Source organism: Trachemys scripta, chromosome 10 (assembly GCF_013100865.1).
Source record: "Trachemys scripta elegans isolate TJP31775 chromosome 10, CAS_Tse_1.0, whole genome shotgun sequence".
In the NCBI taxonomy this organism is placed as follows: Eukaryota; Metazoa; Chordata; order Testudines; family Emydidae; genus Trachemys; species Trachemys scripta.
In genome coordinates this window covers 49586907-49613481 of record NC_048307.1, presented here as the reverse complement: position 1 = coordinate 49613481, position 26575 = coordinate 49586907, and the positions used below count along the sequence as shown (strand labels likewise).

The 26575-nt window shown below is 39.4% G+C and overlaps 1 protein-coding gene and 1 long non-coding RNA gene across 5 annotated transcripts in view; one reads left to right on the top strand and one right to left on the bottom strand.

Annotated features, from left to right (window-relative positions):
• Positions 1-26575, bottom strand: part of PEAK1 (pseudopodium enriched atypical kinase 1) — a 212592-nt gene that overhangs the window by 37158 nt on the left and 148859 nt on the right. For 3 of the 4 annotated variants that reach the window (XM_034783573.1, XM_034783575.1, XM_034783574.1), the window contains 2 exons: positions 10055-13330; positions 1917-2033 (listed from right to left, as the gene is read on the bottom strand). In XM_034783573.1, the coding sequence (XP_034639464.1) occupies positions 1917-2033; positions 10055-13218 (3281 nt within the window). In that variant the 5' untranslated portion in view covers positions 13219-13330. The remainder of the gene's footprint in view (positions 1-1916; positions 2034-10054; positions 13331-26575) is intronic. The other variant, XM_034783576.1, reaches the window with a different exon arrangement.
• LOC117883807 overlaps positions 1-26575 on the top strand; it is a 48642-nt gene that overhangs the window by 18619 nt on the left and 3448 nt on the right. The window lies entirely within an intron of this gene.

The following is a 26575-nucleotide window of genomic DNA, read 5'->3' as shown; positions in this document are numbered from 1 at the left end:
TGGAATAATAAAATGCTTTTGGGTAAAAGGCAAAGAACTGGGAAATGGAAACAAAAATGTGTCCCTTTCACCTCTCCAAATTTTTTACTATGACTTTCTATCAAGTTGTTTTTCTTTCTCCTCACTAAAGTGCATACACTTTTTACTACAATATTACTGGTAGGAAACATCTTTCGTACCAAAGTATCACAAAATGTTTCATACAATTGAGTACAGTCAATACATGTAAGTACATGCAATGCACAGAGATAACAATACAGTACTTCATACAGCATCTGTAGGATTTATAGGGCAGCAACAGTGATTAAGGTTTGTTTTTAAACCAATTATAAGGATTTTGCTTTAATGAGAGTTATACATTTACACAGAGGAGAATATACTCCTAAACTCTCTAGGAAATGCATAAAATTTTAAAGCTACATTTTCAAATTCTGGCAACATAATAGGAATTGTCACACTGGAATACAGACCAATAGTCCATCTAATCCAGCATTCTGTCTCCTTATAGTGACCTGCACAAAATATTTCTGAGGATTAAAACCCAGGCACGAATGCATCAAGCAATGCATCCTTCCCTGCTCCCAACTGGTAGGAGTCTTCTTAATCAAATTGTGAAGACTGATAGCTTTACATCATAATAAAACTTTGAAAATCAACTATTTAGTCATTTTACAAGTGTTATATTTATTGAATATAGTTCAAAATGATGAAAAATATATACCAAATAAAAATTAGTATTGTCCAGGTTTACCCAATGAATTGCTGCCTATTGCAGTTATATCAGCGATTGTCAAGAATGGTGCTATTTATAACATTTTAGACATTGGTTAATGACATTTCTGTGTCTACACACACATATACACACTCAATAGGGAACAACTTCTGAGAATAAAAACTCAATAGCTCTCATGATTTGGGTCTGATCCTGAAAGATACTGAGAACCCCTAACTTCAACAGAAGTTCGGGGCAGGCACTTCACCAAGGAGAGACTTAGAACCTCCCAGGATCTGGCCCTATATTTGTATATCAGTTTAGCTTTTAAAATGAAAACTCAGAGCTCAATCCAAACTTCTGATGAGCTAGAACACGAGTATGTATTTTGTAAACCTGCCCCATTGTGCTTGTGTACACAGCACAGCAGCCGATTTTCCATGATACACTGGTGATCTTACATTTGCATCTCAGAAGGAGGACTGTGCCCTAACAGACCTGTTATAAATTGTAAAAAAACGTTTCTACACCAACCCAAAACTGACAGGCCATAGAGTACAAAAAGCAGTCTCCCAACAAATCAATACTCAATCTACAAACACTAAAACATGCTTGTACTTTGAATAATACAAAATTCCATGTATAGTATGCACATGCTATTTCAAATGTCATACTTGTGAAATTTTAAGTGTAGAATTATAAAAACAAGAACCATCAAAACATGTTAGTAACAGAGCAGAGACAAAATGGCAAAGTTCAAAAAGCTGTAATTTTAATCATTTAGTATCAAAATCATTGATCACTTTTTATTAACATGCATGGGAATGGTGCAGACAGCACATTATATGCATCAAAATATGTGCACATTAAAGAGTTAACCAAAGGCATTTCAAATTAAGACATACATTAAATCAAAGCAGGTACAACGTTCTTAAAACCAGAGGAATCATTTTAAAGACCTGAGGTTATCCTACCACCAACAAATCTTATACATACCTGTATGTACCCCTCCAATAAAAACATATTTGTTCAAAATAAATTGTCTATAATAGGTCTGCTATTCTGATACTGAATGGCAAGGTACAGAATACACTAATTCCCTGTCCCAGACACATGCATGCACATACATTAAATCTAAGTTCAGAAGCATTTGCCAAACAAAGAATATCCACAGCAAGAGAGAGGGGAAAAAAAAGGAACTCACCCACTATACTCACTCACACAATTCCCCATTAAAGGAAATTCTCTCAGGGCCTTCTTGAGTCTTTTAATCATGTCTTGAAACTCTGGTGAGCCATTGATTCCACAGTGTTCTGGTGTGCTACAAGTTGTGCAAGCTGTGAGCAATAAGGCTGAACTCTGCAAACAGTGATATCACCTATTGCACCTTGATGTTTATTTTAGGGGGTTGGCCTGATGGATGTGCTAGTATACTTTAAGGAATGTTCTATTACCAAAGTTATAGCCCAGCCTTCTTAACTCTCTCACTGCTATAACACGTGAAATATAGTTTAAGATCTACTGGAACACTATTTTATTCTGCCAAGTACCACATTAAATAGTCAAGTAAGAATAGTTTCAACTGTAGCGAACACCAAATGTACTGTAAGCCTTTAAAGAGCTCAAACTAACCTAACTTTAAAAGTATGTTAAACATTTTAATCTGCATTCAAAGTGATATTAATATCTAAAAAGAATAAATGAATTATTTGAAAACGGCAGCAATGAGATGTTGCATTGTGATACCTGGGAGCAAGCACCTCTCTTTTTATGGGAGAAAGGGAGAGATTCTGAGCGATCAAACTAAGACACCCTAATACACTCAACCAGTTGTTTAATGAAAGGTAAACTCTTACTCACCACCCACAAAAGACAGAAGTAGGAATAGAGAAAAATGAAAAGAATTCCTGACTACTAATTAACCCATAAGGATCACTGGGAACTTGTAAATATTTTTGCCTTTTCTGATCATTTAAAACTTTTAAATATGTATTGTTAGCTTTCTGGAAAAACAAAACACCTATAAAAATTACCATAACCTAGTTGAGTGTGCTCTGATATCCCCTAGTGGCTGATACCTGCAAGATCATAATCTCGTATACATGAGATGGACTGAGGCCCCTGGTCTTCTACTGATGAATTGCAAAAATTCCAAGGAATGTACAGATATGTTTGGTTCTATACAGACATCTGGATTTCTAAGGTATGAAGCCTGAACTCCCTGAATATGAATAAAGTTTGAGGAAAAGTACAGACAAGTTAATGGCCTGACTGAAATGGAAATCAGACATCACTTTAGACAGGAACTTAGAATCAGGATGAAGGATCATCTTATCTTCATGAAACAGTGTAGGGAGGATCAACAACCAGGTTTGTATCTGAGTAACTTTATGGGTTTATATTATGAGAATAAGAAAACAAACTGACATGCTAGATCAGGGGTTGGCAACCTATGGCACGCGTGCCAAAGGCGGCACACAAACTGTTTTTCAGTGGCTGGGGGGCTCTGCATTTTAATTTAATTTTAAATGAAGCTTCTTAAACATTTTAAGAACCTTATTTACTTTACATACAACAACAATAGTTTAGTTATATATTATAGACTTATAGAAAGAGACCTTCTAAAAACGTTAAAATGTACTACTGGCATGAGAAACCTTAAATTAGAGTGAATAAATGAAGACTTGGCACACCACTTCTGAAAGGTTGCCGACCCCTGTGCTAGATCAAACCAGTAGCTCCTGTAGTTCAGTTTCCTGTCTCTGACATGAGTCAGGAACAGATGCTTCAGTGGAAGGTGAAAGAACTCCATAGCTGACAATTTGAAACTGCCAACCCATAAAGGAAGTTTCTTCCTAGCTCCTTACAGTTAGAGGTTGACTTATTCTCTAAAGCATGTGGGTTTAAATCCCTTCTATTTTTTAAATCCTATATAATACAATTTTCTCATTATCCATATAATAAGTCTAATCCTTTTATAAATTTTACTAAACTCTTGGCCTCAGTGATATCCAGTGGCAATAAGTTCCACAGTTTAATCACACCCTGGCAAAAGGTATTTCTTTTTATCAATATTTTTATACATTTGCAGCCTTTCAATTTAATTGAATGTCTCTTGTTCTCATATTTTGAGAAAATACATACAGGAGTGCTGGATTTACCATCTGTACACCACTCCCTATTTCATGTAATTATATTATGTCCCTCTCTAATCAGTCTCATTCTCTTGCGGACTGTCTCTGAACACACATTATTTCTGCTATATCCTTTTTGGGACAGGATGACCAGAAATGAATACATGCCTACAACAATACTGCACACAGAAATGAATACTGTATTCAAGGAGAGTGCATATCATTGATTTTTGCAATGACACTGAGGAATACTGCTTTCACAGAGAGATGGTAGAGAGAAGATTTTGACAAAGGTTCAAAAAAGATTAACATACTATAATGTAAGTAGCTTGTGCCCCAGAGGGAATATAGAGAACAACCCTTTCATAAACTTGGTTACAGCAGGGTGAACGAAAACTGTTGATCCACCCTTCAAAGGGTAGAAAGTCAAGGTGACTGCCAGGTAGACTTTGACTGAACTCTGACACTGTTCATTGTTCCAAGTGGAGTAAACAGTCCAAGATGAAAGTGATGGAGGATCATCTCAGGTCCATTATCTTTTGAGCTACCTAAATGTAGAATCTCTCCCACTTCACTAAATAGGTTTGCATAGCTGAGGATTTCCTGCTTTCCAGGAGGATCTTTTGGACTTTCGCAGAACATTCTTGATTTAGTTTTCTAGCAGTCCAGAAGATAAGCTGTCAGCCTGAAAGAATATGAATTCAGGTAGAGAACCTCATCCCAATCCTGAGACAAGAGAGCAAGTAAATTGGGAAGATGGATTTGCAGCTTTTATATCAATTCTAGATGGCCCCAAGTTGGGACTTTCAACAGTACTCTGATTCCTTCTTGTACAATCTTCCAGATGGTATTTGCGATCAACAGGATTTGAGAGAATGAGTAACTCCTGGCCCCAATCCAGGAGAATGGCATTTAGCAGTGTTGGTCCTGCCTGCCTTTGGAGATCCAGAGATATTTGGTATTGTCTCTGGTGGAAAAGTGATTAGGTAGGGCTTTGCCCCATTTACAGAAACGTTAATGCAGGATTGAGTCCTTAGGGGATTGTTCTTGCAACTGATTGTATTTTGCCTTTAAAAACCTGCTAAGACATTTTCTTTTCCCAGGAGATAAAGGCAATTACAATGAACTGATGGCAGGTGCTCCCCTCCTAGATCAAGACAGTCTGCTATTATAGCTGGCAATATCAGGCTTCCTTTGGTGTTTGGCCCCCAAGAGAGCTGGCATGGGTGCTGAAAAACTGTTTTATTTTTTTAACACAAAATACTGACTAATTATATACATAAAAATAGTATCCACAGACCGAAGAGAATGGACCAAAAAGACAAGGGGAGCACTGAGGACACTGAGTGTTTTCAGAGTTTGTTGCATCTTCTACACTTCAGGAAAGAACTGAAGGGTGGCTGGGGCCTATTTACACTGTTGGAACCCTGCACAAGGGGTAGGGGAGTTTGTAAAGACACTGATCCCAGTAGACAGTTTTCCAAAAGATTTCAAGCTCACATTCCAAGGGCGAGTTAATCCCAAGAACAGGAATCCATGTGGGCAGTTCTCAAAGGCAAACTCTCTGTGCAATGTGTGAACATGATATCATTATAAAATCCTAAGGATAGCAAGGCATTTCTAAAAGTCTTCACATCTGTAATCTGTCACAGTTATGGAACCTAATATTAAAATCTCCAGAATTTATAACTGGATTCATGATGTATTATATAACTTTACAGTGGAGTGTCAGACATTACTGTTAAATTCAGAAAGCATTACAAACATTTATATGGACATATATAAACATTTCATTTCTTCAAACAGTAAGATCCATAGATCCTATAATGGGCTTGAGGCCTGTTTGCATCTTGATGGAACTCAGACCTGTCAATCACTGGCACAGCTTATGACCTTACTGATGAAGAGATGACATAACTTCCAGTATGGAAGTTGGGGAGCCTTGTAGGTTTCTTCTTAAGAAATATGTCTCAATCCAAGAGACAATGCTGCATGAGTGCAGAAGACGATGAGTTCTTTATCTTGTATGCCTCAGATATTCATAATTTGATCCACCTAGATATCAGAGGCTTTGAAGTCTTTTTGTTCCTTATAGCTAGGCGACAAGACAAAATTATGAACTCTATCTTCTGAATACTTCAGTTTTGTGTAGATATATTTTTATTATTGTGCAGACATGAAAGCTGTATCACAGCTTTCCCGTTGGACACAGTGGCTTGGGACAGAAAGCTTGCAGTACTGTCTCCTTTGAGACTTTAGGGATGAAAGATTGCTTTGTCCTGAGAACCACTATCTCAACATGAAAATAGAGTACTGGGGTTCTGTGGACAGAACTCTTCATTCCAATGCCCATCAGGCTGACGTAATTGCTATTAAAAAAAAACAATTGTTAGAGAGGGAACACCTCCTTTATAAGTTCAGAAGAATACCTTATGGGGACATTTAGCAACAGGTTGACATCCAGTGATGGGGTTACCTTGTGTAGTTGTGGAGAATGGATCAGAAAAAGTATCAGTGTCTAGTGATAAGTGATAATTATTTGGACCTTTCCCATATGTTGGATATAACTGATGTGCGTACCAGTATGGCCTCATTTCTAAGCTAGTGACTGACATCTCTATATTCTTCCCCCAAAACCACACGAGGCTAAAGGTTTTGGACTTTAGTACTCTGGAAAATATCTTTACCAAGACTGATCTTGTTGTAATCAACTCCTCTAGGAAGAAGTTCATTGAATGAGCTGTGATAAATAACAAAAGAAAATTTTCAGAGTAGCAGCCGTATTAGTCTGTATCCGCAAAAAGAACAGGAGTACTTGTGGCACCTCTCCCCGCTATAAAATTCACATCAGCTGTGACATTTAGCCATATAGCCTAACCTAAACTGAGGACAACGAGACTTAATCCTTCTACTAAAATATTCTACATCAGTAAAAACAAAAAGCTTTGTAAATCATGCCAAGAGGCAGCACAGGGGTTCACAACATAATCCAGACAGCAAGGGCTGAGAACTACTCACATTGATCTCTAGTGTTCCTCCCTGAGGCCAATCCAAGAAGCAGTATTGACTTGCTCTACAGAGAAGCTAGCCCTTCTCTGAAGCAGAGGGTATATCTATGCTGCAGCTGGGAGTGAGCCTCCCAGCTCGGGCACAGAGACTCGCACTAGCAGGGCTTAAGCTAACATGCTCAAAATAGCTGTGTGGGCCTTGCAGCTGCATCAGAAACTCAGGCTAGCCACTTGAGCTCAAGCCTAGAGTCTCAATGTCCACACAGCTATTTTTAGTGCTAGCTCGAGCCCCACTAGCCTGAGTCTGTTTACCTGGGCTGGGATGCTAGCTCCCAGCTGCAATGTAGATATCCTCAGAGCGGGTTGCTGTGATAGAGGGCTTTTGAGGAAGGAGTGAGTGTGAGGAATGGTGGAGGAGGTATCCCACAATCCTCTGGAATAAAGATGATCTTTGCTCTAGATTCCATATTTTCTCTCTCCCCTTGAAACTATCTCTAGTCATCTTCCATTCAGCACAAACATAACACAAAGCCTTAAATGCAATTTTCTGCAAGAGAATCACTCAAATTTCCACGGGTGAGCAGGATTAACTGCTGCACCACCAAACACAATAAATTTTATTTACAAATATTTGGTAAAACTTAGTTAGTATGATTTTTTTTTAAAAGAAAAATAAAATATATATATAAAAAAACCACAGTAGGAAAGGTTATATCCTGTCTCAATTTGAAACCTTTACTGGAAAGACTTTTCTGTCCTTGGGGGGGGGGAAGTTAATTTTGGTTTTCAGAAAAACCCTCTACTGAGATGCCAATTTCATATTTGCCAGCATCTTTCTAACTACTATGCATGCCAAAGAAAAACAAGACCATCAAATGGATAAAACACTTGAGGGACCCATTACAGACTCAAATGCATTCAGTTTCAAACGTTTATTCCTCATTTCAAGAGATGAATATTCTGCAAGTGCTGTTCTGGGTGATGAACTGACCTTTCCAGCAATATCATAACCACAACACAGTGCTAAAGGAATTTAAAGTTATCAGTCTCTACCACCTTCATAATCCACTATGGGATAAAAAAAAAAAGTTCAGTTTCTCCTGTTGATATGCCTTCAGGACCCCCCACCAATCTGACATTTCTTAATCCTATCTTATTTTTCAGGTCATCAATTTGATCTCGCAGTGAGCTTTACAGTTGTTGGCATTCTCAGTTAGAAAAGTGTCATGTTCATTGATCTTTATCTTCATGTCTTCAATTTTTCTCTAAGCCTGCTGCAGTCGTTAACTGAAGATTTTGAACTTCTTTTCCATTCCACACATTTTAGCCTGAATTAGCATTAACCTTTAGCTAACATCTGATGAGTTAATACAAAGCAAGTGTAGCATCACTTGGTAAATCAAATATACTTCCTATTGGTGCAAAACTGCAAGCAGCCAGACCTGGTTCACAAATACTCTAAAAATAGACAAATCAAAATCCTTGAACCATATTGGCTTAATTTTTGGTATTGAAAAGGACTCTCTCTCTCTTTCCTTTCCCCCTCCTTAACACAATCAAAATCAAGTAAAAACAATTACCTTAAGACACCAAAATGCATCAAAGGCAATAAAAATAAATTACAGAAAGCCAAATGCCACAAAAAGCTACCAAATCTTATTCTGCCCATAAAACTCCCAATGTTTCATTCTTTTCTTTTTTTAAATATTCTCAGAAAGATCACAATGGAGTTATTACTTTTTATAAAATAGAATTAATAGCAAATAAAATATAATTACCCTTGGAAAATTCTGAGCTATGATTTCACACTATCACCACAGGTTGGTGGGGAAAAAATAAAGAAAAATTCTCTAAAAGGGGGTGGAAAACAGGAAAGAGAAAGACTAACTATTGCAAACAGTAACAGTACAAACATACTCTAGGCAGGTGTGGTAAAACAAAGCAACAGCACCATTCCTAGGGTAGTTGAAGATGCTTTGTTTTCAGCCGGGTGCTATACTGCATACAGGTGTGGTGATACTTCCTAGTATCATAACACCCACGTTATACCCCTAACTTTAATCAGAAACATTGTAACAAAAACTTGAGCTTTCCAACTATGAAAAAATATCAGAAAAACAGACAATAAATAAATCCTCATTGCACCAGTTTTAATAAAGGTGTGATTTTAAACTCATGGAAAAAGGTGAGTTTGACACTCCTATGGGCAGTTTAAAACAGGCTGATTTCACTTTAGGTTAAACTGATTAGCAATCAGTTTAAGATAAACTGAAATAAGAGTGTCCACACATAGATTTCCATAATTTTAAATCAGTTTAAAAACCATTTAAAGTTATATCAGTGCATTTTTCTTGTATAGACAAGAATACGGAGAACAAATAGGGTGAGGGAACTTTAGGACCTGACCTTGTTTTTGGTGAGGGTTAGATATTACATTGAAAGGAACAAGTCTATGATTTTATAATTTTCTATCTGGCAGGGTACAACTAAAAGAATAAATAGGTACAAAAGTTTTAAAATATCTTTTGAGTTAATATACTGGTAGCCTGCTTTCACTAAGGCTTGGTCTACACTACCACTTACCTTGAGCGCTGTAAGTTACAGCGACCTAAGCACTGGTGTGGACAGCGCTATGTCGGCAGGAGGACTTTTCCCACTGACATAGCTACTGTCTCTTGCAGAGGTGGATTTACTATGCTGACTGGACAGCTCCCTCCCGTCAGCATAATAAAATACATGCTAATACAACTTGAGCAATGACATGGACTATCAATATGGGGTGCTATAGCTGGAGACGTGTTTCTTTCCTCTGGAGGGGCATGTGACAGACAGATAGTCAGTACACTTTCTACTTCTCCATTAAATATTTACCCTCCACTTCTAAACCAGAGTTCTTTAGTCTTCTATAGCATAGAAATACCATGTTAATCTAAAAATTCAGGGCCATGTGTGTTTGATTCAGTAGAACAAGATCAACCTATTGAAGACAGTTCAAAATACTGGATGCTGTTCATATGAAGAAAGGTGCTAATGAAAACGACTATCCAGTAAAATGTTAAGACTGTAAAAACATTACACATGGACATATAAAGTTCTATATAAAGCCCCTAAATTACTTCCCATTTCTGCAAAATGTACAGCATATTCTACAACACTGAATGAGTGAGTTAAAAAGACATATGCTGTTAGCAGCAGTTTACCTGAGGATCTTCTTGGGAATCTGAGATGGTGAAGAATGACTCTTAATTTTCTGTTCAGAATCCTCTGCCAACATCTCTTCCATTTCTGCTTTGTCCTTTGCCACTGTATCTTCATTTGGAAACTCCACTCCAGCCTTGTTCTGGTTGGTGTTTGGTTCAGCCTGTGCTGGTTCACATCTATACATGAAAACAATGGATGGCTTCTCACTGGAGTCTGTTTTTGACTCACTGAACCAATGGTGGCGTTGAACTGGAGGAGGGGGCAGCATATGTATAACAGTTCCATCAAGACCCACTAGTTTCCCTTTTTCTCTTTCCTTCTCTTTGTCTTCCTCATCATCAGTCTTTCTGCGGCGGAAGAAGCTCTTAAATGATATCCAGCGCTTGGGTTTTGCATCAGCAGCTCGTCTACCTTCTGAATGCAGTATTGACTCTGCCTCTGTTGATCTAATGGGACTGGTTGGTTTGCTCCAGTTGCTGAAATGTCTTTGCAACAGATTACTTGCATGATAGGGTGAAGAAGTGGAACGTGGAGGGGGAAATGGAGGTGCTTGCTCTATTTTGGGACTTGTGGTATTATGGGTGCTTGTTACTGGCTTCGACAAATGGGTGGTAAGTGGCTTTGAAAGTGTATCCTTCTGCATTTTAGTGGTAGTGCTTTCTGTGGCACTGGATACTTCAGTATCATTGATAGGTTGTGCAGTAAAGAGAGATTTGGGTCGTACCAGGCTGCTTTTAGTGGTATCTGCATCAGGTGGTAGGGAATATAATTCTTCCACACTGCAAGATTTGGGTCCTGATTGAGGTGTTTCTGGAGGAGACTGCGGGGGCTGGATAGAAGCCACAATCTGAGAAAGCACTGTGTTTGCATTTTCCCTATTGCTGTTGCCACCAGAAGTCTCCTGTGCTCCTTCCATTTTGGCTGCAGGCTCTTGACTTGTCTTCTGAACTCTTGTTGGGGAGCTATGGTCAAAACTATGACTTCTTTGTGGTGACGTCTGACCTTTGCTGAGACAGGTATTGTACTCTTGAACTTTCTGAGCCACAGAACCCAGTTTACACTCTGTGCTATTAGTTACCCCCTTGGGTTGGGTAAATTCAGTGGGTTTGCTGGGTATATTTTCAGAGATTTTGCTTTCTGTTTCTATTTCTTCATATGTGTGGCTTATTACACTTGTAGTTTTATCTTTGATGGATAGCTCTCCACTGGTCCCTAGAAAACTTTTATAGATGGCTAAATTATCATACGCATTTGGATTGATTACAATAGGAACTTTGATAGCATTCTTTGAACTCCTAGCATATGTAGGTTCATCATGAATGATAATTGGGAAAGGTGGCATGCCAGCATTGTTGTAACTATTAAATTTTATCTCAGACAAATTGGGTGACTTCACTGGGATGGTTTTTGAAGAAATATTTGTGGCTGTAGGTGAAGTAGGAGCAGATTTGTGGCTGCTTTTCCTTGGAGGGACTGAAGGTCCTGAGCTATTAGCAATTAATTCCACCTTAGGTATCTTCTGTCGTGGGCTAGTACTAGAGGTCCATACTTCTTGGTATCTAACTGCACTGGATTTTTTTAGATTGGCATTTACTCGCACAGATGATGCAGTATTAGATATAATCGGAGCACCTGGAGTTCCTGGTGAATTTGGGTGAGATGGTGTACTTTTGGTTTCTAAGCTTTCAGTCTGACCATCCATACTCTCATTGGTCATGGCTGCTGACACATCTACTATAGTATAAGGCTTGCACACTGGTTGTTCCATATTTACCACTCTGTAAGGTTTGGCTTGATCTTCCATTGGTACCAAGTTTATAGTCATTGCTTGACCAGTAACATCTGTAGCACTTTTGCTTTCTTGATTATCACTTTGTACCGCAATCTTGCCATCCTTCTCTTCCAATCTAAGTGCAAGAACTGCCTTGTGAGTCTCTAGAATGTTTGCAGTGTTTCTGGAAGTTTTTGGCATGTCTTTCATTTGCTGCTTATCACAAAGACTCTCATAATCTGGTTCAATCAACTTGATCTCCTTAGGGGTACTGGGAGATAACCCTCCATTGCAGAGTTTTTGAGATGAGCTACTGATTGTTCCAGAGCGAGACTCTTCAGTCAAAGAAGAATCAGGAGATGTGGAATCAGATGATACCATACTCTGCATGCTTTCTTGCCCATAAAGCATCACAGTTTCTTCTCCATAACCATTTAAAATTTCATCATAGCTATCATCATAGTCTACAGCACAGATCCTCTGTAGAGACTTGTTCCTTAAAGGCACAGTGTTCCATTTTTTGTCAACACAAAACCGGACAGGAGACAGGGTGTTAGCTCTAAAGTTAGCAAAGCGAGGTTGGCCCCGCATGCGAATTTCCATTGCTAGCAGCTCTTCATCACTTTCATCCCAACTCTCATGCTCTTCCTGCATGCTGCCAAAAAACATATCATCCTCACTCTCATCTCCACTGGAGAATTCTGGGTAACAGAAACGCCCACCTTCATTACTTATTACTTCAGTGCTTCCACTCAGAATAACATGCTTACTATGTGAATCCTTCATTCCACCCATCATGCAGCTTGGAGGGATCTGTCTTTCTAATGATCTTTTATAGCAATTATTTATTCTTCCCAAGAACGTGTCCCTTGAGTTCATTTCATTTCCTGTTTGCTGAGGTGTGGTATCCAAACCCGCAATTTCCTTCAACACTTCTGTCAGTCCATTATTATTGTTATTTGGTATCTTACCTGCACTATCATTGTTGCCATAAGGCCTATGAACATGGCTATAACCTTCAATTTCATCTTCATTATTATTGTTCAGTGGCTTTTTGTTTAAGACAGTCTTGTTTCGGTTCCACCCTATAATTACTGGCTTGTTCTCACAATGATCGGTTGTGCTGATCTCACCACTGACACTCTGCCCATCTACCACCATCATGGTGGGTTTCACAGCTATAGTGGGTTTCTTTGCTACAGGGGGTCGGAAATTTCCTGTACTTCTACCGCGGTGGTTGTTGCTGTGGTTTGCATTGGTTTTCAGATTACCATGCGAGAGGGAAGTCTTTTCAGAGGCTGGGGGCAGTTGGTGCAAGCTTTTGGGTTTGAAGCAGTTTTTACATTCACCAGGTTTCCAGACGTGTTCAGTGAAGGTGTTGCAAGCAGACATTTTCCCAGAGCTTTGCACCTGATGTTCCACTGTTCAGTGCATGGTAAGAACTTCATCCATTCGTTTTCACTCTGCTCATTTATTCTGGCTATGCTTTCAAATAGTGATCTTTCTGAAAAATGAAAGACAGAAAACAAAAGATGAGAATGGGGAAAAACAACAACATTCAGTGACAAGTGAATGATTGTGTTTATACTCATATTCTGACTGTTTCTCCTTTTACAACACTTACTCCTGGGGGAATAATGTGCCGCTGTGCAATGCAGAATTTACAGAGAATTAATGTTCTGCGCAGAATTTCATTTCTTCCCGGAGAATTGGTGCTGCACAGCTGCTGGCTGCCACTAGGGGCTACTGGTCCTGGCAGAGCCCGGCTTCCCAGCTCGTAAATAGAGGACACTGTTGGAGGGAGGGGAGGGGGAACTGGAGGGGTCCCGGCAACTGTGGTTCCCAGCATACCCTGAAGGAGGTGGCATGTGGGCCATGGCCTCACAGTGAGCAGACCGCCCAGCCCGGCAGAGATGGAGGCCCTGTGCAGTGTCAGCCCTGCACCACCCAACACTGAAATCACCACAGAAAACTCCATACAAGCCCGGTCTAACCAGCATCAGGCTGTTTCTCCCTATGGATCCCCAGGCTCTGGGAGGAGAGAATGCAGGTGTCTGGGATGGGGGGTGCCCCGTGGCTGTGCTCTGGGGTTTGTGTGGAGGTGTCTGGCCCCGTGGCTGGGCTTTGGGGAAGAGGGGGTACATGTGTCTGGGCTAGGGGGTGCCCCATGCAGCCCCCTCCAGTACCCCCCAAATACTCTCTCCCAGTACACACAGACCCCCTCCAGCACTCCCCAACTGTACCCTCTTTCAACTCCCCATCCCCCTGGCATTGTCCTCTATTTGGGAGCCTCTATATGGTAATCCTATGGGGGCAAGACAAAACCCCAAAAATCAACAAAAGACCGGAGTGACAGAGTTTTCCCCCAAGATGTGCCCAGATGGCATGTGGCACACCCAGACTGAGGTGCCCCACAAAAACATAACAGAGAAACAGGAACTGGGTTGTCATACAGGTTCCTTTAACGTTTTGCTCCTGGGGGAATCTTTTTATTTTGAAATAAATTACCCAAATAATTGAAACTGGCATGATTAGATTGTATTATTTTCACAAATAAAATATACAGAATTTTAAAATATTGTGCACAGAATTTTTATTTGTGTAGTACAGAATTCCCCCAGGAGTAAACACTCTTAGCAATGATTTAAAAGAATCAAGTAGTCTCTATCTGACAACTTATAGCTCTTTATTAACTTCAACAAAACCAAATATCTGAAATGCAAAACAATTACATATAGATAGGGCCCTACCAAATTCACAGCCATGAAAAACGCATCACAGACTGTGAAATCTGGTCTTCTGTGTGCTTTTACCCTATACTATACAGATTTCACAGAGGAGACCAGCGTTTCTCATATTGGGGTCCTGACCCAAAAAGGAGTTGCAGGGCGGTCACAAGGTTATTTTAGGGGGGTTGAGTTATTGCCACCCTTACTTCTGCACTGCCTTCAGAGCTGGGTGGCCAGAAAGTGGTGGCTGTTGACCAGGTGCCCAGTTCTGAATGCCACACCCTGACAGCAGTAGCGCAGAAGTAAAGGTGGCAATACCACACCATGCCATCCTTACTTCTGTGCTGCTGCTGGTGGCGGCTCTGCCTTCAGAGCTGGGCTCCTGCCCAGCAGCCACCGCTCTGCAGCTGCCCAGCTCTAAAGGCAGTGCCCCTGCTAGCAGCAGTGCAGAAGTAAAGGTAGCAGTACCACAATCCCCCCTACGATAACCTTGCGACTCCCTCCCACAACTTCTTTTTGAGTCGGGACACCTACAATTACAACACAATGAAATTTCAGATTTAAATAGCTGAAATCATGAAATTTACTATTTTAAAAATTCTGTGACCGTGAAATTGACCAAAATAGAGCATGAATTTGGTAGGGCCCTAGATATAGAACTGGTGGGCTGCAAGACAGTGTTTACATTGACCGTCCGCAGGAATGGCCGCCTGCATCTCCCAGCGGTTTGCTGTTCCAGGCCAATGGGAGCTGCAGGAAGTGGCGGCCAGCACGTCCCTGAAAAGTGACAATGATTAGGAATATAGTGTTAAATCCCTACTAATTCAGTGCTAATGACCTTCAGATAAAAGGCATTGGTCCATTATATGCAGAAAGTCACACGCTTCAGTTTTTTCATGGCATTATCTTTAGTCAACTTAGAACAAAGACAATAAAAATATCTTAAATCATATGCACGATGCAAGGCAATGCTTCTTTTAGTCACTGGTTTGTTTCACTTATATTCTTCCTACCAAATCTGCAATACAAGTAGAAATTTCCCTCAGCTTACTGGAAAACTATTTGAGAATGAGTTTGATCAGTTCCTGAAATAACTAGCCCCATGTCAAAAACCAAATATGAACCCACTAAATGTGAGCCTTCAGAATATGTAGGATTTGAGTCTTTCATGAATTAATGTCTCGCCAATTTAAAGCCGCCGGGCCAAATTCATCCCAATGTAATTTCACAGAATCATTTTTAATGTAAAAATACAAGAAACAAGAGGTAACTCTTTCTATTTTCTTAGACCATTTGAATGATCAATATACATTTTTGATCACAGAAATAAATGCAAACTGTGTAAAGAAACCTACCCAGTAAATACAGCTCTCAAGCTGATTTAGTGGTTGGCATGTTATCAACAGGATTGCTACTCTGTAATTCACCAAAAACACAATTGGCTTTCATCACAATATGGCATACAATAGAAGCTATTAATAAAATCGGGCATTTGTGTATATGTCAATTTTCTCAAGTACAGTATGGCAAGGTGCCTTATTATTCAAGCGATGATATAGGAGAGCATCAAACACCAGATGGGGCTGCAGTCTAGCACTAGAACAGTTTCATCCAGCACATTCATGGTAACAGAGTTCTTATATTTCATAGATTGACTAATGATGTTTAGAGACAAAGCTTTTTCCCTTGAAGATAGTCCCAAAACCTTTCTCTATATGATCTAACAGATATTAGATTTGCCAGATACTGATCTATTCAAATGTTAAGCCTTTGGTTTTTATAGCATTGGGGAAAATGACTTTTCCTTCTTTGTTGAATTCTTTGAAAAAAGCTTTGCTAGCCCAACCCCCAACAATCTCATCATATACTCTTTATTATAAAAGTTACATTCAAGAAATGAGTCTTCTGAAATATTTAAGAGAAAGAAGGGAAGTGCTAGAAACTCTCATTCTGGTGATCTCCCTGCTTTCATGTATCCATTATGTAAAAGGGGGGAAAAAAGATGCTGTTCTGAGTCCAAACAAAATGTTTTCTTAGTTAATACATTTCTATTCCATAAAATCTCTGAGCAAATAATTCAAACAAAAGAGTAAGTGTGAATGTGGTTTTTAAGGTTTAGCTGGTTTTTACTACCTCTCTGAGAGACGGACAGGACACACTTGCTTTGAAATTCTATCACAAAATGGACAGTTTTATGGATCAGTGCCCTTTAGTTCAAACATTTTCTGCTAAAAGAATTGTGGAAAAAATGATGGAGAGTAGCATATTTCACATCTTTGGGTTATTACAAGGTTTTAATGTTTGATTACTGATTTTATTTACTCCCTCTTGTCCAGAGACGCTGAAACTGATCAGCTTTTTTCCTCCTCCAAATCAGAATCTGAATGTTAGATGTAAGAAATTGGCAGAAACCAGGGAGCTTCATATTTAAAAAGCATTGCTCAAGTTAAAAATATTAAAATGATATAGTCATGGCTGTACACAAACTTACGCTTGCATATCCCCAAGGCACCAGTATAGAAATCGAGCTCACATTAGGCATACACTAGCCATTAACATTAGCTATTAATAATTTAGAACATTAACACCTAATATAAATGGTTTACACACAGACTCATGACATGACATATAGTTTTCTGATATAACCTGCGAAGTGGGCAAGAGTCATTCAGTTAATAGTTCATAAACTACAGATTGGTTTCCAGACAGTCACGGATTGGTTTTAGACAGTCACAGGATATTCGATTTGTGAGCACTCCATGTAACATCCTCTGAAATCACCTGCAGCTGTGAGAAGGGAACTCTGCACCTTCAAACCATAGAAAATTTGGTTTGCGGGCTAGAAAAAGTAAAGAAATTCAAATATCTATCACTTTCTTATTTTAATACCAAAGGCACTTTGCAATATTAAGAGCTAAATTCATAGCAAATCTGAAGTTTAAAAATCAGTGTTTGAACTCTATAAAGATAGAAAAAAGTCTATCCCTTTCTTCACTGGTACATAACTTTTATATATATATAAAAATAAAAGGAGATATACCTATCTCATAGAACTGGAAGGGACCCTGAAAGGTCATTGAGTCCAGCCCCCTGCCTTCACCCGCAGGACCATGTACTGATTTTTGCCCCAGATCCCTAAGTGGTACCCTCAAGGACTGAACTCACAACCCTGGGTTTAATAGGCCAATACTCAAACCACTAAGCTATCCCTCACCCCTTTGACAAAATATGTCAAAATGATTTGACATTTTGCTGAACTTCTTTCTCCCTTTCCTAGCCCTTAAAATGACAATGGCTACTCTTTCAACATTAAGCTACTGTTCTGTTCTCACATTCTGAATGTTGTTCTGGTAGCTGTTACCAGCAAGAGCTAACATTTGATCGTGTGCAGCAGAGTCCACTGAAGCTAATGGAAACATATACAAAGTACATCATGTTCAAAAAAGGAATAATTTAAAATGTCACTTGATTGAGATATTCTAACATCATTCCCTTGTGAATCCATTTTGCTCTACTATTCAAAAGAAAGGTGCTCATGAAACTGACACACCCTTGTGCTGATAATCTTGTTATTCTTCAGATATCAAAATAACATATTCGGTCTCTCCCTCCATAGTTTGCATGCCACCACTCAACAAGCTACCTAGCCATTGAAGCAAATGAAAAAAATTCTATGGAAATTCCTATCCCTAAGTGATCACTATAATGAATGATAAGAAACTTACATGGACATATCAGGGCTAATTAAAACCTGAACAGACACATTCACTATAATCAGAAATTGGGCTTCTCAAGTAAAAGATAATAGTTAATAATACTTAAAGCTGATATGTTATTCATCCATGGACCTCAAAGCACGTAAGAAATATGAGCAAACATTACCATCCACATTTTACACAGGGGGAAACTAAGGCTCAGTGAAATTAAATAACTTAAAATTCACACAGCAAGTCCATGGCAGAGCCAGGAATAGAATCCACGTCTCATCTCCTAATTTAGTGCTCTAGCCACTGGATCATACTTCCTCGTTCACTAGATGGATGAACCAGTAAAACAACAGTTTGACAACACTATAGACTAAATTCAATCCTCTACAAGGGTGTACTGCTCTACTGAGTTCAACAGATATGCAACTATTTACCTCTGGGCTAAATTTGGCCCACTATGGTGATATCAAGCTCATGAAAATGTAACAAACTATTCTACTTATCAGTGCAGTATGATGCAAGATGACAGAGTCAAGGGCTCTGCATAAGGATAAAGAGATGATCTGTTGAGACATCTTGATGTCAGGTGCTTGAATCTTGCATTGAAATGCAGAGGTATTTTTATGGCTCTTATTTATTGACCTCTTCTCAATTGCGTGCCTAAAGATAGTAACACATGCATTTCAGGCATTTTTCATCTCTTTTCACAATGCATTTCAGGCATTTTTCCTTTGTTCTAAATAATTTCAGGTTGGCAGTTCTCCCTTAGATGAATGCTGGCTGAATCACAATGATGGCCTCCTCCACTAAAACTTTATACCAACATAATTCAGTTAAAAAGAACATAATTGGTGTGCACCATTCCCTACAATTTCAACATTTAAAAATGAATAGTCTTAGTAAGTACCAGATGCTGACATGTACTAATTAATCAGGCCTGCCCACTGAATATGTTAAAATGAATGCACCTATTAGACATGTGTTTTCAATGCTCTATGCTGCAAAAAAATCCTCTTAAATGAGTGCCTGTTACATTTACTGGCAATACGGACAAGTATGTGTTTCAATCATTTGCCATTGCAATACCATCACTTTTGATCACTAGGTACTTCATATCAAAGTACAGTTTTATTTTTGTGTTTCCTCTTTTAGGGAAAGGATGTTTACCTTCAGCATACCCGTTTGTGGGGAGAATTTCACCATTCTTAGTTTTCAGACAGAGTTGCAGTCACCAAGATTCTATCCTGACAGTTATTTAGCTAGTAATCAACACAAGCCTCTCTAGTAATCTACACATTGTTCTCTCACCACCCTCCAACCATCAGAGAACTCTGCCTTTGTAGCACTTGCAGCCCATAGAAATGTGCAATAGGAATCCAACTTAGGCTTCCTGGATGGGAGTTCATAACACTACCACAAAACCACTAGGCCTTGCCTGTGCGGTTTTCTTTGTGAGGCACAGATTATAGTGATTTGGGTGTGCACAGGTCATCATAAAAAGTATCCGTTTACAAAAAGAAAATTCACACAGATTTAAATTTTATTAGAGAATATTTAAAAAATAAACAATACAGAAAATTTGAAGCGTCAGTTATTGGTCATTGGGGGTAACATACAGAGTATAGGGGTATGTTGGTGTTTTGGGGCTGGGCAGCACACATAGTATATACAGACTGCAATGTCCCCAATGAGGGGTGGGTAACCGGTGGGCGGGATCAGGAAACAGTCGATAAGCGGTGAGGGTCTAACACCCATACGGGAAGTAGAGACAGTCATGGGTATAAGTAAGCGGGCTGGGTAATGGGGATGGGTGACCCTCACGTGGCGGGATTCAGCTAGGTTTGGTGGGCTATGTCTGACCTTCTCCAGCCCTTTCTTTTAATTTTTAGATTATGATGAATAACTTTGGAAATCCCCCAACTCCATACATACCTTTCTATTATTTGGGAGCATCATCTGAAACTACTCCATCCCCCACTCAGAGGCATAACTCACTGACTCATATAGGCAGCTGAAATATGAGCAGGTCTAGCACTGATAACTGTGAAACCAAACAGATGTGGCACGTGCCTGTTATGGCATGGGGGAGAGAAAGACCAATCTAACTCCTCCTTCTCAAATAAACTGCCAAGTTTAGCTCCTTTGTACAGCTCCAAATGGAAGACTCCAAAGTGAAGCTAATTGGAAAATCTGTTGTGTTCAGAGACTACAGCAGAGGTAATACAATTTTATTGCCAGAGAAGACATGGTCCTAAGTTAAGGCATGCAGAGACACACATACTTTATATATATACACAGCACCCAGAAGTACAATGTATTGAGCAATCATGCAGGTTTTATCAATGAGGTGTGAAACACGCATAAATATGTATGATGTTAGTAGTGTTACAGCAGAGCTTTGGATATAATAATAAAGGCTTCACATTTATATAGTGTATCCATACATCTTACATCACTTTACAAAGATGGGTAAGCATTATTATGCACATTTTACAGCGGGGAAAACTGAGGCACAGACCTTAAATGACTTGCTCAAGGTTACACATCAAGTCACTGGCAGAGCCAGAAATAGAACCCAAGTTTCCTGACTCCTAATCTGATGTCATATACACTGGATTACATTGCTTATTTTGTGAGTAGTATGCCTGAAATGAATAAGAAACTGAATAGTAATGGTATTCATATAAGCTTATAAGCGACCACAATTTTACTCTTAAGATGTACCCTCCAGAAGTAGCTATTGGTATGCACTTACTATAAACATGCTCATTTTTTTCTAACCATGTAATTAGAGGGTTAATATTTTGGGTGCTTTGGGGGTGTGTGTGTTGGTTTTGGGGTGTGCTTGGGAGGCCTCTCTCGAGATAGGTATTTATCAAATGCCCAGTCACCATTGTATCTAGGCTGGAACTTTGTAGTTATTATGGTTCTTGGGTACCTTTGAGATCTACAAATGGGAAGTACTGTAAGTGATCATTTTGTCTATCAGCCAGAATTCCCCAGTGCTGAGAACTACACAAAAGATAACAAAATGAACATTTTACAGAACATCAGAGAATCATAAACCTTTCATGACTGATGGGAAGGCAATTATTTATAACTGACTAAAGAATTGTAAGACTTGCTTTAGAATCACTCTTCAGACAGTAATCTACTGCCAAAACACAAATTACACAACTGATTAGATCCCACTGTCCTGTCCATCTCACCATAAGGGAAATAGAGTAACAAGATCTTTAATTAATATACTGTAGGTATAGTTACTTGTAAAGTTTCTCCAAGATGGCATGAAACAATCAGGAAGACAACTGTAAACACAATTTCTGTTTTTAATTTCACTGCTACACTAACATTAAAAGTTGAAATAGAGAGCTATTCTAAATTAAATTACAATTTCATAATACTCAAGAGATTAGGGAACCTCTTAAATGTGTTTTCCCCATTCTAGATTGCATAAGAAAATGTGCCATAAGAATGATCACGCCACTGGTTCATCTAGCTCAAATACCCTGCCCATGGGTAGACAATACGCAGTGCTTCAGAGGAAAAGAGAGACACTTCCCCCTCAATTCATCTAAGCCAAATGGACAACTTTGCATACGGGAAGGTGGAAGAAATGCCTTCAGTGCCTGCACAAATAATTATATTACACCCTGATTAATCAAATTTGGGACACAACACCCATTAATAATGGTAAATTTTAGCTACTGGTTTTGAGGCACAATACAACAGGTAGCTGATTTATCTGAATATTAATTAAATTATTCTGTGTTCCAGTACAACAAAAAGAAAAGATTCTTTAATGGGAGAAAGCCCACTTAATAGCATATTTTATTTTGGAAGGATATTGTACCCGAAATACAGAAAAATCTGGAATCGTTCAAACACGGCTGCAGAGTAAGTTCTTTTAGCATATCATTTCTTTTTATTCATGCAAAAATTTATTTTAATTATTTATTAAAAAAGAAAAGATCTTCTCTGGGTGGCCTTGGATGTTCTGTGGCAGTGCAATCCACTGTCAATAAGATGAACTAGGCTTGGTTTATCTTGCTTCCTAAAATGGGGTATGTACTATGTGTCCTGCTGGAGATGAGTTTATGGTAACCTCATCACTCTTTCTATTAATCTATAGGGATAAGAGAAACGTGAAATCATGTGCCCAGATTCAATGCATTTGAGTTTAATTATAACTCCATTTAGAATTAATCGGAGTTGTAGGATTCAAGCCCCTCATGCGCTGAACTAAGAATATACCTGTAAGACTCTCTTTGGACCAATTCAGTTATCTTTGATTAACATCTATTGGGAACACAATAGTACATTTAGGATTCAATTTGCAGGACCCTACACTCATATCTTTTCGTCAGCTGTTAAGAGTACATTGAAAATGACTGGGGAGAATTAACTTTACAATAGGGTGCAACATCTGCAGAATGTGGATATGCACAATAAACTATAATGAAAGACCTGAAAAACAATGACACTACTGTTGCTGTGATAAAAGCTGGCAAGGTGTTTGTGGTTACACCTCTGCTGATCACGCAGCTTGAAAATGAAAACAGTGAATTTTATTACTATCCTACTGAATCAATTCTTTCATTTCAATGTATTTCAAGTAATTGTCATTCGCTTCCCTATACTACTACAACCTCTGGCTTTTCCAATTTTCACATGACACCCCATAGCGCTATCCAACACGATGCCACCAAAAATAATCTCTATCTTCTGCTTAAATAAAATAAGCAAAATGCAATGGCACACAATATTCAAAATGGAAATGAGGAAAGCAATGATGGAATTTGAAGAACAATTATCCAAGGACATAAAAACAAACAACAAGCAATTCTCTCAGTACATCAGAAGCAGGAAGCTTGTAAGAGAACAGTAAGAGAAGAGAACTGCTGGACTTCTGGACACTGTAGACAAGTCAAACAATTACTTACATCAATTTGACCATAGAAGATGTTGGGGAGAAACCTACTCCAGACCTAATCTTTTCAAGTACAGTAACTCCTCACTTAGAGTTGTCCTGGTTAACTTTGTTTCGTTGCTGATCAATTAGAGAACATGCTCGTTTAAAGTTGCGCAATGCTCCCTTATAACGTTGTTTGGCAGCCAACTGCTTTCTCCGCTGCTTGCAGAAAGAGCAGCCCATTGGAGCTAGTGGTGGGGGCTTGGAACCAGGGTGGACCTGCAGCCCCCTTATCAGTTCCCCTAAGTTCCCTGTGCGGCAGCTGGCCAGCAGGCTATCAATTGCCGGGCAGTTCAGCTGTCCATCCCCCCACTGCCCTGTGCTGCTCCTGCCCTCTTCCTTAGAGCTGCTCCCAGGAGTCTCCTGCTTACTGTGCGGGGCGGGGGAGAAGAGGGGTGCTAATGTCAGGGTGTCCCCCTCTCCCTGCTTCCCGCTCCTGCCCCCCATCTCCATAGAGCGGGGGGAGGGGACATGACAGTGCTCAGGACCTTGCTGGCAGCAGTTGTTGTCTCAACTTGCTGATCTACTTAAAAGGGCAGTGTACTTAGAGTGGGATCAGCGTACTTAAAGGGGCAATGCGCGTCTCTCTTTCACACACAAGCAGTAGCGTAGCTAGAGGGGGAGCGGCCACTCCTCTGAGCACTCACTCGGCGCTTCCCAGCACGTCCAGGTCTTCGGGCTCCGCTGCATACATCTTGCAGCGGCTCCCCTACCCTCGCTTTGTGGCAGCCGGGTGACGCTCCTCCCTGTGCCCGCTGGGGGGCGCCTGCTACCTTGCGGCTCCAGAGTGGGTTTCCCACAGGCAGCTCCGGGTCTTCGGCGGCAATTCGGTGGCGAGTGCTTCAGTCACTCCGGGTCTTTGGTGGCAATTTGGTGGTGGGTAATTCGGCACGGCGGGTTCTTCAGCAAGACTTGGGTTTTTCTTTCTTTTTCTTCGCTGCTTTGCAGCGGGGTGGCGCCTTTTTTTCTGTCTTCGCTCCCCCTGCTCTTAGAACCTGGCTACGCCACTGCACACAAGGTGTCTCTCTCTGGTATGCTGTCTCCCTTCCCTCTGTTCGTGCTGCCTTGTAGAGTGTGAGACTACATTAACAACAATGTGTTAGCACTCAGCTGAGCCTTCAAGGGTTAGTTCATCATTTAGCAGTAAGGCATTCCCTGGAAAATATCCCACCCTCTTCCACCCTCTGACTCCACCACCTCAACCAAGTTTCACAATCATCAATGTTGTGTACAGTATTAAATTGTTTGTTTATGTGTGTGTGTGTGTGTATATATATATATACCCTGTTATATCATGTATATATATATATATAGAGAGAGAGAGAGAGAGAGTCTTTTGTCTGGCAAAAAAAATTTCCCTGGAACCTAACCCCCCCTATTTACATTAAATCTTGTGGAGAAATTGGATTTGCTTAACATTGATTCACTTAAAGTAGCATTTTTCAGGAACATAACTACAACATTAAGCGAGGAGTTACTGTAATAATAATAAGACATTGTCAGCCACTGAAAAAAGAGGAGATACTAAAATAACTGATAAATTAGGATTGAATAGCATTCATCCAGGAATTCTGAAGGAATTTAAGAACTAAATAGTTAAAACACTAACAAAAATATGTGATCTCATTAAAATCTATGACAATACTGGAAGACTAGACGGTAGCAAATATTGTATTTATCTTTATTAAAAGTGCTGGGATGATCTTGGGAATTGCAGACCAGTGAGCCTTAATTCAGTACTAGGAAAACTGATTGAAACAATAATTAAAGAGAGCTATAAAATACCTAGATAAACATGATATAACAGGGATAAAATACAATGGCTTCCGTAAAGGGAAATTGTGCCTCTACAGTCTACTAGACCTCTTTGACCCAGTCAACAAAATAATAAACAGCTTATATTTAGTTAAATTTTCAGAAAGCTTTTAACAAAGTCCCTCCCAAAGGGCTAACAGTGGTGTGCCTCACGGACGAGGGCCCATGTTATTTAAAGTATTAATTCATGATTTCAAATAGGAAATGAAGAGTGAGGTGATAATATTTGCAGATGATACGAAACTGTTGTGGTTAGTCAAGACTTGAGAAAACTGTATAAACTCCAAAGGAATCAAGCAAAGCTAGGTGAACAAGGATCATGATGTTAGATGAAATATATGATGGCTAAAGACACACTGGAAGGAATAATTTGAAATACTTATACATATTGCTGGATTCTAAATTAAGCATAACCACTCAGGAAATAGGCTGAGGTATCACTGCAGACAGCTCAATGAAAATATCTGCACAATGAAGAGCACACAAAAGTTAGGATGCACAATAAACGGGATAACAAATGATACTGATGATAACATTACATAAATCAATGGCATGGGCTCTTTTTTAACATTGTGTTCAGTTCTAGTTATCACAAGAAGAAATAGAGAGGATCCAGGTAAAAGCATCAAAATATTTACAGGCATGAAAAGTCTTTTATATTCAGTGAAATTGAAAAGATTAGGATTGTTAGAGATGAGACAAATGAAAGAAGACAGATATACATACAATTATTAATGGAATACAGAAGGTAAACCAGGCATTCCTGTTTACCTTCTCATAAAACAAGAACAAGCGGAATCCAATGAACTTGAAAGGCAACACATTTAAACAGTTACAAGGAAATTATGCATTGTGTATAAAGTTATTAATTGACACAAGACAGCATTGAGTCCAAGAGCTTAGCGAGATTCAGAAAGGGATTAGACATTTATATAGATAATGAGAACATCTAGTTACATTAGCTAGGATAAAAAAATATAAGTGTTATAAAACCACCCAGCTTCAGTGCATAAGCCAATCACTAACTGCCTGGGGTTAGGAAGAAATTTATCTTGGGGATAGGTTATTCCCTAATTGCCTATTACAGGGATTCTAGTAGTGTTATTTGGTACTGGCCACTGTTAGAGACAGGATATCAGATTAAATGGACCACTGTTCTGATCCAGTCTGGCAATTCCTGTGTTCCTACGCTCTCCACAAGATACCTCCACCTCATGAGGCCATATTCTAGCTGTCAGTCTTTTTTTGGTATCAAACTCAAATTCCTCAGCTTCACAGATTCACTCCTGAGTCCACTTGTATCAGTCTACTGTACTGGAGTGCTACAGAAAACCTGATTGCCTTGTTACAGAATCTAGGTCCAACTTACTGCAGAGTGTATCATGCTTTATCTACGCTTTGTCAATCTAGCTAAGTTATATATCCCTTACATCTCTCACAGATGACACTTTGCTTTCTCTCATACAGGCCCCCTATGCTTGGAATATTATCCCTGTATGCCAGACAACCTGATTCTCCTCCTGCGA